The following is a 14,075-nucleotide window of genomic DNA, read 5'->3' as shown; positions in this document are numbered from 1 at the left end:
TAAGAGATACCCCTCCGTTGTGGTTGCACCTACGGTACGGCCATCTGTATCAAAATATAAATGCATTGACCACAATTGAATTCTAAATATTTTACGTTTTCTGAAAGTGTAGTGTATACCAGTTTACGTTCAATATGTTACTTAAAGAAATGCCGATTGCTGTTCATAAACTGACATGAAGAAAGCTTGCTTACTGGTAAAAGAGCTGCAGGCACTTAAAACATGAAAAGAAACAACATGAAAACTCGAGAGGATTTAGAAAGCTGCCAACTGAAGAGGAGGAAGATTAACTAATGGTAACGCATAGTTCACCTGAAAATAATCAAAAAATGGCTCTGAGTACTATGGGACTCAACATCTTAGGTCATAAGTCCCCTAGAACTTAAAACTACTTAAACCTAACTAACCTAAGGACATCACACACACCCATGCCCGAGGCAGGATTCGAACCTGCGACCGTAGCAGTCCCGCGGTTCCGGACTGCAGCGCCAGAACCGCACGGCCACCGCGGCCGGCTGAAAATAATCGATATGTATTGGGATGTATAGTGAAAGTTAAGTTAGCATCGGAGGAGGTGTTTCTATGAAAGAGAAGACTCTAACGGAGATAAGAAGTGTCGTCAATCTTCCTCTGTGAAAGGCGGCGACCTTAATCTCATCGGCCTGCTGTGCGCAGCACGCCATGCGTCGTTTAAGCTTTCCTCCGAGAACTCTGATTACTCCCTGACAGGCGCTGCACGGGGCGCCAACGGCCTTCTGGCGGGGACGCAGCCGTGTAATTTCCTTTGCACCATTTAAAACTAGATCGACTAAAAACTTGGCCATTAGGCAGTGCAGATTCATAAAGTAAGTTGAACTGCCATTTCTTATTCACATGTTCATTATAGAAGGCTGTCACGCTACCATTGCCATTTAAGTCATTAGATCGACATTTGGAGGTGAGACAGGAAAATCTTCTAGAAAACTGCGACTGGCGGTAACGACCCTTTTATAGATGCGCCACATATTTCCTGCAGGACTGTGTGGTTTAGACGCAAGTGAATCGCACCGAGCCATATTAATAATCTCCTTTTCTTCCTTGTGTAAATTAAACTGTTGAAATGCATTCAGTTATTTTAGAAAGTGAAGATAAGTTAATATAGTATACCAAATTTTATTATTCACATTTTTAACTTAATCAGTATTTGTTCGGCATTTTTCGATAAGCAGGGATGGTTTGTTTTAAATATGTTTCACAGGGTCATAAACGTATCTGTACAACAAGGAAAATGAAATAGCTCAAATTTATACTCATATTCTTTTCTTGTAAATATTAAATGGTGATGAAAGACACCTGAAAATAAGAGAACGTCGGTGAAACGTTTTGTGGTGATCACTTACTGAAATGTTGGAGAGGAAAATGCGCTTAGTTTTCCTTTCTGTTTGCAGATTTGTTGTCAGTAATTTCTGACTTTGACGTACTTGTTGAATTTTTTTTATATTGCCCAGAGTAGACAGTGCGGTAACCACGCTTTGAAGTGAGGAAGCGTGAAGGTTGCGATTTTATGGGAGGAAATTTTTGTATAACCTTATGACTACTTCTTGTATGCCGAGGAAATTTGCGTCTTATGCACTGTCACAGTAAAATATTACAACATCAATACTAAGAATTCTGTGCCTTGACTGCTTCACAATTGATAGCCAGCCCGTGGAATATACGCCACAAACAGCGCGTGCACGATATTCAAACAAGCAAAACTTTTACCATCGTCTGGGAGAAAACAGTTGTTCGTCACTAATTCGTTTTCATAATAACAATATTTGTGAAGAGAAAATAAATAGGTCGAATACCAGTGTTACATAAATTTCTGTCTACTTGAAACGTCAAAAGTGTGAAGGCAATTGATATGACTTTGGCTGATATCTGCTGCTCCAACGTCTGAATAATGTATCTGCATTTGGACCTAAAGGGCGTCAACTTGTTACAGACTTCGCGATGGGAAAGAGTGGCCTATGACTGGAATGATTTGTGATCCTGGTCTGGACATAATGGTTTCATGAAGATTTTAGACGATATCAGTTCCAGTCCAGGCAAGGGTTAGGAACAGTAGTTATCCGATTGATATTTTAATTGAGAAAGGAATTTTACATTTAAATTTAGTCTGACCCGATAGACGTTCATGATATGAGGCTGTGAGATTCGCTATTACGTACAAACGCAGTAGCCGGCTCGCTCAGTGCACAGAAACTGTCTAAAGACGTCGTTGTCTCAGCACGATTGAACTGAAAATATAATTACGGAAGTCCTGCCGGGAGGCCGCACTTTTCTGATAAGAGGTACTACTGGGGAAAGAGAGTGACCAATGCGTGTACTCATACTAGACTCAAAAGCCAATCTTTTGCTGTCCTCAGTACCTGAAAAGCATAAATGTTTAAATATATTTGGAAGTTGCTTGGAATTTTTGAACTCTAGGAGGTGGCGTTTAGTCCTGTTGGGTGCGAAGGCAAGTTGCAGGCTGTCAGGCGCAGAGATGCTGTGTGATAGAGTTACTGGCTGTTCAGGCACAGTGATCAAGAAAGTTATTCTATCAACTTGGAAAACTTTACAATAACTGTCGACTGCGTTGGGCATGCAGACATGTAATTAAGATTTTTTGGCCCACTACTTGTAGGCGAATTTTCTGGCTTAGCGAGTGCTCACGTGATTGGTTGGCTTAGATCTCGTAACAGATTGTGGAGCTATTATCTAGCCTGAGATGGACGGACTTTTTGGGAGTTTGCCTATTGTGCATAAAAACGTGGAATGTTTGATCTGGGTTTGATGTTCAATGTACGATCTTTAAGCGTTACCCTGCTTTCCCTTAGCGACGTTTCCGTGCACGTTTCAAGGAACCAGTTGGAGGCGGTTGGAACGGAGTGAATTTTTCATGCCTGTAGTAGGATCTTTGACACTCTCCAGCGCAGTTACATTATTACAGGACATTTATCGCTGATATTCGAATTGTAACTTTGACGGAGGTAAAAGCATTGCTGGCGACCGTCATTAAGACTGATTAGCAAGTGTAGCAGTGCCGAGAATTAATCCAGATACACCTGCAAATGTTTCTTTGCTGATCAGTGACGCAGTCAGTCGCATAATTTGCTTCACACTGCGCTCGTCGCTAGGAACACGTGGACAGCGGATGCTGATGTGAGTGAGGATTCCCGCGACGCAAAAGCATTAGGAAAGCAGAAGTCGAAGAAACTTTTAATATAACGTAGCAAAATCTTTTGCCTGTATGATTCGCTTCAGGGAACTCACACATCAGACGATAAAAGAAAAATACAATGTGATTAAATTACATTCACCCCAAGGGTGGTGAATGCCGAAGAGGGGCACTTCACAGCCTCGCTGAAGATGACTGGGGTTACGCTACGGTCTCTGACAGTGTTTTAGCGTGTGCACTCACCGGTAGCAGTTGTTGTTGAACTTGTTGTAGCTGGAGAGGGCGAGCAGAGTGCCGAAGCCGGGACCCAGGGAGAAGAAGATCTGCGACGCCGCGTCTATCCACACCTGGAACAGGAGCACCAGGCTGGCTTGCTGATAACAGCGGCTACTGGCTATGGGTGTACATACTACCAGTTTCACACCTTTAGTTAACCCGCAAATGAGAAATCTTTGGAGAAGATATAACAAGTATGAGGGGTAGTCGTTAAGCTTTAATAACGACCCCGCATATTTTTTTTTTTTTTTAATTTTGTGGGTACATGTCTGCAGTCTTGGGACACATTAAAATTGCGTAACTTTATTGTTTCGCAATGGTAATTAAAGCCTTATGACTACCTCTAGTATGTTAATTAGATCCTTGGCATCAACCTTGTTGTGTCCCGTACGTTCTCTGTACGAAATTTTCGGCACCTCGTAGATGAAGCTCATCAGTTTTTAAAACTACAAATGAAAACAATAAGGAATGATGAAAGAAGTAGCACCACGGAAATTGACGTAACAGTAAAGCGAACGCCATAGTTTCGCTTACAAACACTTCTCTTCATCCAGTGATCCACAAAATATATTCACATGATACACAACTCGCGTTATTACCCCTATCCTCTACCACAACTTTATAAACGTATGTCGTGTAGCATTGATCACATGAATGTATGTGTAGCTGTCTGTAAATGATGTAGGCAGTAGGCACTAAAGTTTACAGTAAATGCTTCTGATATTCTAAAATTACAATAATGACACTGCTAACACGCAGTCACAGGTAGGAGTAATTCTGAAGCATGGAACTGAATTAGTTTTTATTCCACTACGTTCAGAGAGTCCAGTATTAGTCTCTGAATATACTGGCTTCGGTGGTTTAGTACCTGTTCAAGGAATCCTTTCAACAATGTGGTTACTGCTCCAGTACACTATGTGATCAAAAGCATCCGGACACCTGGCTGAAAATTACTTACAAGTTCGTGGCGCCCTCCATCGGTAATGCTGTAATTCAACATGGTATTGGCCCACCCTTAGCCTTGATGACAGCATGCACTTTCGGAGGCATACCTTCAATCAGGTGCTGGAAGGTTTCTTGGGGAATGGCAGCTCATTCTTCATGGAGTGCTGCACTGAGGAGAGTTGTCGATGTCGGTCGGTGAGGCCTGGCACGAAGTCGGCGTTCCAAAGTATCCCAAAGGTGTTCTATAGGATTCAGGTCAGGACTCTGTGCTGGCCAGTCCATTAAAGGGATGTTATTGTCGTGTAACCACTCCGCCACAGGCTGTGCATCATGAACAGGTGCTCGATCGTGTTGAAAGATGCAATCGCCATCCCCGAATTCCTCTTCAACAGGGGGAAGCAAGAAGGTGCTTAAAACATCATGAAGGCCTGTGCTGTGATAGTGCCAAGCAAAACAACAAGGGGTGCAAGCCCCCTCCATGAAAAACACGACCACACAGTAACACCACCGCCTCAGAATTTTAATGTAGGCACTACACACTCCATATCTACTCCCTACCATCAGATCCTCACATTGTGTACCGTGATTCGTCACTCCACGCAACGTTTTTCCTCTGTTCTATCGTCCAGTGTTTGCGCTCCTTACACCAACCGAGGCGTCGTTTGGCATTTACCGGCGTGATTTGTGGCTTATGAGCAGCCGCTCGACCATGAAATCCAAGTTTTCTCATTTCCCGCCTCACAGTCATAGTATTTGCAGTGGATTCTGATGCAGTCTGGAATTCCTGTGTTATGGTCTGGATAGATGTCTGCCTATTACACATTACGACCCTCTTCAACTGTCGGCGGTCTCTGTCAGTCAACAGACGAGGTCGGCCTGTAGACTCTTGCGCTGTACGTGGCCCTTCACGTTTCCACATCACTAACACATCGGAAACAGTGGACCTAGGGATGTTTAGGAGTGTGGAAATCTCGCGTACAGACGTATGACACAAGTGACACCCGGTCACCAGATCACGTTCGAAGTCCGTGTGTTCCGCGGAGTGCCCCATTCTGCTCTGTCACGATGTCTAATGACTACTGAGGTCGCTGATGTGATGCACCTGGCAGCGCAGTGAACCTAATATGAAAAATGTATGTTTTTGATGGTGTCCTTATATTTTTGATCACATAGTGTACGTTGTTGTGCTTGATGCCATGGATTCAAAAATTCTATCCCTATAATGCTTTCGTATCTGGCTTCTAGAGAACTGTATGTAAAAGTGATAGTTTCAGTAAGTTTAAATATTCTATACCAAGACAACATAATTCTATTATTTGAAGATATTAAGAGATTCAAGACAATTAGAGAGTTACCATGACAACTGATATAACATGAAAGAGTTCATTTTGACTATCACGAATGACAGCATTAGTTTTAAATGTTGTACAACTTCTTATTCAAGATTCTTCTAACAATCAACAGTACCTGTTTGAAGTTAATTTCTTCATTTTATTAATTACGAGGCAGTTAGGAATTTAAAATCAGGACAGAAAAATTGTTGTTTCATAACTCCATGTGGTGACTAAAATGATCATTGTTCCTACATGGTCGTGTAAGAAAAAGATACGTATGGATATGTACAGTCCAGTCAAAAGCCTGAATAATCATCTTTTGCAGCGAGAACGTGCAGAAAGAGAGTCAGTAAGGTTCTGGAAGGTACCGACTGGGATGTGGAGCCATACCGACTCCAGTGCCGTGGAAAGCTGCGTAGGGTCTCTCGGTTGAGGATCCATGGCACGAACAGCCCGATCAAGGTGGTCCCACAAATTCTCGATTTGGTATAAATCTGGTGAGTTCGGTGGTCAGAGGAGTACGGTAAACTCATCGTGGTGCTTTTCGAGCCACGCATGTACAAATGAATATGTGGGACACGTGCCATAGTCCTGCTGGTAGATGCCAAGGAAAAACCAAACTACATGTAGGGTTGGACATGGTCCCCATGGGTAGATGCATACTTGTGTTGATCCATTGTGCCTTCTAGAATGCGGGATCTCCCACAGAATGCCTAGAAAATGATTCCTGAATCATAATCCTTGGTCCTCCGGCTTGAACCCTTACGACGAGTGCTGCAGAGCCATACGCTTCAACGGCCATCTATCCGATAGAGCATAAAATGTGATTCATCTGAAAAGGCCACCTGTCGTCATTCAATGGACTTCCAGTTGTGGTAATGGCGTGGAAATTCCAGCCTTCGCAGCTGATGAAGAGCAGTGAGCATGGGTGCAGAGGCCCACACACAGCAATGTTCGCTGATTAGTTGTTGAGGAGACTCTGTTGGTAGCCCATCGGTTCATCAGGATTTTCAGTTGCTCAACAGTTGCTGATCTATTAGCACGTACATATCTTTGCATCCATCGTTCACCCCTCCATCCATGACCCGTGATTGAAAAAGGATGCCTCGTCGACGGTTTTGAATGGCGCTATTTTGCCATGTACGGTAAACCAAAGGGCAGGCGAACAGTTTACAAACTTAGCCGTTTCACGGATGATTCCACCCATGGCCCCAAAACTAATGGTCATGCCCTTTCGGACATCACATAAATTTCTCCATTGCCTCATTACAAAGACTGCGCTGTTTACCGCGTTCCCACCACAGGCTTCATATATCCTCCACTGTTAGTGCTGCCACCTGCCGTCTGTGAGTGGTTATTGCACGTTGACGTCCAATATGGGAGGTGGTCACATTAACGTGAGTGGATCGTCCATATTTATAGGGAGTCCTACAGTTCATCCCTCAGCCTCCATAATAACCTGTTTCATAGGCTATGTCTTCTTCAACGATTAAATCTCTATTGGTCATACTCCTTTCTATCCCCTGAATCCATTTAAGTCACGGTCTTCCCTTGCATCGTCTGTTTTTCAGTCACTATTCAATACGTTTTTAGGTATTCTTTCTTGTTCGATTTTCATTAAATGTCCTAACCAAAAAAGTTATCTGCGTTCCATTTGGTCCATTATGGTACCTTTATTGTGTGTCACATCCCGTGATGCTCATTTATTATATTTTCCAAACTGAAGATCCTTGGCACTTTTCTTAGGAAGTCTTCGGATAAACAAAAAGCAAAATAACCGAGCCTAACTACATACGTACTGATTACAGTTGTTTGACAAGCTGTTCATAACGGTCCCACGACAACAACAAAAGTTAAAGCTTTCTGGGTGGTTTTTGTTTTATGGGCCTTAGGTTGTGGTACAAGGCATATTTTTCTATCCCAGTTTTCGTCTCTCATTGCTGTAGATATCATCAGAGTCTCTACATCTACATGGTTACTATGCAGTTCACACTTAAGTGCCTGGCAGAGAGTTCATCAAACCATTTTCATACTACTTCTCTACCCTATAACTCTCGAATGGTGCGTCGGAAAAAGGAACACCTAAATCTTTCCGTTCGAGCTCTGATTTCTCTTATTTTATTATGATGATCATTTCTCCCTACGTGGGTAGGTGTCAAGAAAATATTTCGCATTGGGAAGAGAAAGATGGTGATTGAAATTTCGTAAATAGATCTGGCCGCTAAGAAAACCGCCTTCGTTTCAGTGGCTGCCACCCAACTCGCGTATGATATCAGTGACACTCTCACCCCTATTGCGCGATAAGACGAAACGAGCTGCCATTCTTTGCACTTTGTCGACGGCCCCCGTGAATCCCACCTGGTAAAGATCCCACCCCGAGCAGCAATATTCCAGCAGAAAGGACGTACAAGTGTAATGTAGGCTGTCTCTTTAGTAGGTTTGTCGCATCTTCTAAGTGTTCTGCCAACAAAGCGCAGTCTTTGTTTCACCTGAATGAGATTTTCACTCTGCAGCGGAGTGTGCGCTGATATGAAACTTCCTGGCAGATTAAAACTGTGTGCCGGACCGAGACTCGAACTCGGGACCTTTGTCTTTCGCGGGCAAGTGCTCTACCAACTGAGCTACCCAAGCACGACTCACGCCCCGTCCTCACATTCTGGAAACATCCCCTAGGCTGTGGCTAAGCCATGTCTCCGCAATATCCTTTCTTTCAGGAGTGCTAGTTCTGCAAGGTTCGCAGGAGAGCTTCTGTAAAGTTTGGAAGGTAGGAGACGAGGTACTGGCAGAAGTAAAGCTGTGAGGACGGGACTTGAGTCGTGCTTGGGTAGCTCAGTTGGTAGAGCACTTGCCCGCGAAAGGCAAAGGTCCCGAGTTCGATTCTCGGTCCGGCACACAGTTTTAATCTACCAGGAGGTTTGTTTCACCTTCACCACAATATTATCTATGTAGACTTTCCAGTTTAAGTTGCTCGTAATTGTAATTCCTAGGTACTTAGTGGAATTGACAGCCCTGAGATTTGTGCGATTTATCGTATACCCAAAATTTATCGGATTTAGTTTAGTACCCATGTAGATGACCTCTCACTTTTCTTTGTTTAGTGCCAATTGCCTCTTTTCACACCATACAGAAATTCTTTCTAGATCATTTTGTAATTAGAATTGATCGTCTGATGATTTTACTAGACGGTAAATTATAGCGTCATCTGCAAACAAACTAGAGGGGCTGCTCAGATTATCACCTAGATCATTTATGTAAATCAGGAAAAGCAGAGAGCCTATGAAACTACCTTGCGGAACGCCAGATATCACTTCTGTTCTACTCGATGATTTACCGACTATAACTACGAACTATGACCTCTCTGAGAGGAAATTACGAATCCAGTCACACAACTGAGACGATACTCCATATGCACCCAATCTGATTAATAGTCGCTTGTGAGGAACGGTTTAAAACCCATCTGGAAATCTAGGAATATGGAATCGATCTGAGATCCCTTGTCGATAGCACTCATTACTTCATGGGAATAAAGAGCTAGCTGTACTGCACAAGAACGATATTTTCTGAATCCGTGTTGGTTATGTATCAATAAGTCATTTTCTTCAAGGTGATTCATAATGTTCCAGTACAGTATTGCGGTACAGCATTTCTGAGCTTGTTTAAGAGTGAAACTACTATGTGAAACTTTATAAATTCTGATGATGTCTTCAGCATTGGGATAACGAACGTTAGACACAGAAATATCCATTTGACCACGGCTTGAAGCCTGTAATATAAAAAATAAAGAAATACAAGAACGCAAATACGGACCTTGGAAACCTGCTGTCGATGCTTTGTGGACTCGCATACAGTCCGTGTGGAGAGGATAATCGAAGAACACTTCCGGGTGTTCTCTGATTCCACTCTACGACGTCGAGGTCTCACTTCATACAAAATTCTCGTTCACAGACTGCATACAGTTACCCAACCCAAATAATTTTGTAAACTTACGGTAGAATGGCTGATATTAACTCAGTGAAGAGGGCGTGGAACGGTTACACAGCAATGCAACGTGGTCAGAGAGTGAGAACGGACACAGATATGCTCAGTCCCGATAGTTATAATGTATAATCAGCAGCACCATTTTCTTACTCAAAGTGATCGTGGGTGCTATCAGTTGTGTTAGCTGCTGTTTCACATAAAATCGTGGGGAATTAACGGACTTTGACCTCGGAATGGTAGGTTGGAGCTGGAGGAATGGGACATTCCATTTCGGAAATCGCTAGGGAATTCGATAATCCGAGATCCCAATTGTCAAGAGAGTGCTGCGAATACCGAATTTCAGGCATTACCTCTCACCACGGACGAGACAGTGGCACAAGGCCTTCACTTAATGACCAGAAGCAGCGGCGTTTGCATAGATTTGTAAGTGCTAACTGAAAATCGAGAATGCATGAGATTACAGCAGAAATCAATGTGGAACGTACGACGAACGTATCCGTTACGACAGGGTGGCGAAATTTGGCCTTGATGGGCTATGACAGCAGACGACCGACGCGAGTGGCTTTGCTAACAGCACGACATCGCCTGCAGCGCCTCTCTCGCGCTCGTGATCATATCGGTTGGACCCTAGACAACTGGGAAACCGTGGCTTCGTCCGATGAGACACAATTTTAGTTGATAAATGCTGATGGTAGGGCTTGAGTGTGGCGCACACCCACGAAGCCAGGGACCCAAATTGTTAACAAGGCACTGTGCGGGCTGCTGGTGGCTCCATAATGGTGTGGGCCGTGTTTACATGGAATGGTTCTCTGGTCCAGCTGAACCGATCATTGACGGAAATGGTTGTGTTCGGCTACTTGGAGATGGAAATTTTATGGATGCTATGCACATTGTCACCAGGCCACAATTGTTGGCGACTGGTTTGGAGAACTTTCTGGACAATTTGAGCGAATGGCTTGGCCACCCAGGTCGCCCTACTTAAATACAATCTAACATTAGTGGGACATAATCGAGAGGCCAGTTCGTGCAGAAAATCTCGCAGTGACAACACTTTCGCAATTATGGGCGGCGGTAGAGGCAGCATTACTCAATATTGCTGCATGGGCCTTCCAACGACTTGTTGAGTTCACGCCACGTCGGGACCTGCACTACGCAGGGAAAACGAGGTCCAACACGATATTTCAAGGTATCCCATGACTTTTGGCACCTAAAGTACTTACTTGCGAATGTTATATGTTGTATTTGAGGCCACTACGTCGTAAGATTTAGAAAATACATATTTCTATTCGAGTCATAATTCTTGAATTCCGTACGATCTGTGTGAAACGGAATGAAGAAAGGTCTCTGGGGGGGTTGTTATGTCGAGTGTGATTATTGGGTAACGAATGTACGAGGGTCAGTCAAAAAGTAATGCCTCCTATTTTTTTTTCTACGTTTAATTGTCAGGAAATTTAAATGCAATTACATAGGTTGAAAACCACAACATTGAGGATCATTTTGTCATTTTTCAATGTAATCTCCGCCCATCTCTACAGTTTTGGTCCATCTTTGAACAAGGGCATGTATCCCAGCACGGTAAAAATCACAGCTCTGCTTCCTAAGCCATTGACGCACGGATGTTTTGACGGCCTCCTCATCTTCAAAATGAATCCCACGATGAGCTTCTTTTAGTGGCCCGAACAGATGGAAGTCTGATGGTGCCAGGTCAGGGCTGTATGGGGGATGAGGCAAAACTTCCCATCCAATTTTGACAATCTCGTCAGAGGTGTGACGACTGGTGTGTGGTCTTGCATTGTCATGCAAAAGAACAACATCTGCCATTGATTTTGTTGGGCGAACTCGCTGAAGACGTGCTTTAAGTTTGTTGAGGGTTGTGACGTATTGAACAGAATTTATTGTGCATCCCTGCTCCAAAAAATCAACCAGAATCACACCCTCTGTATCCCAGAAAACTGTTGCCATAACTTTCCCTGCCGATCGCACAGTTTTGAATTTTTTCTTCCTCGGCGAGCTTGTGTGACTCCACTCCATTGACTGCCTCTTTGATTCGGGTTCAAAAAAATGCACCCATGTTTCGTCCCCGGTCACAATTTTTTTCAGAAACTCATCTCCCTCCAAACGGAAGCGCTGCAAGTGTTGGGAGGCTATTGTTTTCCTTGCCTCTTTATTCTGATCGGTTAACATTCTTGGAACCCACCGTGCACAAACTTTTGAGTACCTCAATTGTTTAATAATCGTGATCACACTGCCTTTACTAAGAGAAATAATGCGACACACTTCATCTGCAGTCACCCGACGGTCACCACGAATGATGTCATCAACTTGCTGAATGTTGTGTGGAGTCACTGCACTCACCGGCCTGCCGCTCCGCTTTTCGTCAGTCAACGGTGTTTGCCCTTCAGCTTCCTTACAACGACGAACCCATCGTCTAACAGTGCTGACATCCACTGTCACAACACCATACACCTTCTTCAGTCTTTCATGAATGCGTATGGGCGTTTCACCTTCTGCATTCAAGAATTCAATCACACAACGCTGTCTCAAACGAACATCGATGTCGGCCATCTTACAAACTTCTGCTGTGCTGCCACCTGTTGACACAGAAAGTTACTACTGCAGTGGATTGCAGAAGAAGGTTTGAGGAATGGCGCCAAATTCAAATTTTTCACTTAACTTAATTTCTTTAAGTAGAAAAAAAATGGGAGGCATTACTTTTTGACCGACCCTCGTAATTGTCTTTGAACCCATACAAAGGCCAGTCTGGAATAGCGTACCTGGCTGATGAATAATGCACTGCACTTTCTGCCTGAGTTACAAGCAAATGATGTTTAAAGGGTGATCAGTGCAGCCAAAACTGTGACTGTGACTTAAGTGAGTAGCAGCTATAGATCCAGGAATCAAGTGAACTGATGTATGCTGCAGGTGAGTACAGTCGCTCCTCGGCCTTCAAATATTTCTTCCGCGCTTACTTGCAGAGCGGTTGGATTCATGAGCATTATTACGAGTAGGAACAGAGTGCACGTAAGAATAAATATTGTGCAAAACTGACAACTGATACAAGTACCAAAAACATTATTTCCGAAGTGCTAAAAAAATTATGAGGTGGTAAAATTCAAGCAAATTCTTTATTTTGCTAATTGTTGAGAGTAATGGATGCAGAAATAGTTCTGAGGTATCATCATCAAACCGATTTTTTATAATTTCCAAAGTTATAAAAGATCTATACCTATGGTGAGTTGTCCAATGTGAACCACGTGAAATCTTTAAATAATCTGTTATGCACTCGATATTACAGACTTCCTTGTTTTGTTTCAAATTCAACCACAGCGCTAACGCTCTTTTTCTTTATTTCTTTCAATGGTACCACAGAAGGCAAGCACGATAATTCTTCTGCTCTCATGTGGACACTGATTCTTCAATACAGCATGAACTACTGTTCCCGAAGTGTCTATATAATTTCTTGAGTCAATATCAGAAATGAAAAATATTTGCCCTGTTCTATTTAAACCTTGCATGGTCTATGAGGCCTATCAGTAGCATTGACCGTTTCTGACTGTATTGTAGTCAAAATCAGTAACGGAAATCGGTATTAATCTCGTCTGTTGCCGTCTGATTTGCTGCTTCGTTGTCCTTCGATTTTTGAGTGGGTGGAACTACCCAGTAACTCCATATTTGCTGATGAAAGAGAAAGCTTGGACATCAGATTCAGAAATCAAGTAAATCTGAGCGCAAAACATTCAAAGATCAGCAGACTGCATTACAAAGCCTCATGTTTCATACACAAGCCAGCAGCAGTTAAATTCAGTATGTATTAATTAACGGAATATGATATGATTTTTTAGCGAAAACAACATTTTTTAAATTTTTGGTTACTGATCGAATGAAAATAAGTTAAGACTTTATACAAATCTGCGAAATGTAAAAAAAAAAAAAACTAATTACTGTTCAGTCTCTATCAATAAAAAGATATTTTGTTTTCCCTTAGATGCTTCCTATTTTTTTGCACCAAAATTTGACTTATTGTGAATAGGGTTACCTTCATGTGATATGTAATTAAAAATAAAAATATGTTATTTCCATTTAATAATTATGATTCGGTACTCGTTAATTAACGTTTCTATCTGTTGTTAAATACGGAATTTAAATAACAGTTATAAATATGCTGCTGTTAGCATGATTTCAATCAGAAACTTTACGATTCGAGGACACTTACACTACGCACTGAGCAACGGAGAATTATATTGACAAGCCAGGAATGTTCTGAGGTTAAAGGTGCTCGGAAATCTTATAATCTTTAAAGGGGATTTTTTTTATTTTTTTGGTATTGGTTCATACTGTTTTAAGAAATTGATGTTCAG

General features: G+C 42.6%; 1 protein-coding gene across 1 annotated transcript in view; it reads right to left on the bottom strand.

The window, feature by feature from the left end:
* LOC126113047 (sodium-dependent serotonin transporter-like) overlaps positions 1 to 14,075 on the bottom strand; it is a 519,069-nt gene that overhangs the window by 164,467 nt on the left and 340,527 nt on the right. The window contains exon 6 of the mRNA XM_049915015.1: positions 3,428 to 3,531. Within this exon, the coding sequence (XP_049770972.1) occupies positions 3,428 to 3,531 (104 nt within the window). The remainder of the gene's footprint in view (positions 1 to 3,427; positions 3,532 to 14,075) is intronic.

Source organism: Schistocerca cancellata, chromosome 1, assembly GCF_023864275.1.
Source record: "Schistocerca cancellata isolate TAMUIC-IGC-003103 chromosome 1, iqSchCanc2.1, whole genome shotgun sequence".
NCBI lineage: Eukaryota > Metazoa > Arthropoda > Insecta > Orthoptera > Acrididae > Schistocerca > Schistocerca cancellata.
The sequence above is the reverse complement of the archived record's forward strand: the minus strand, read 5'-3'. Positions and strand labels throughout refer to the sequence as shown.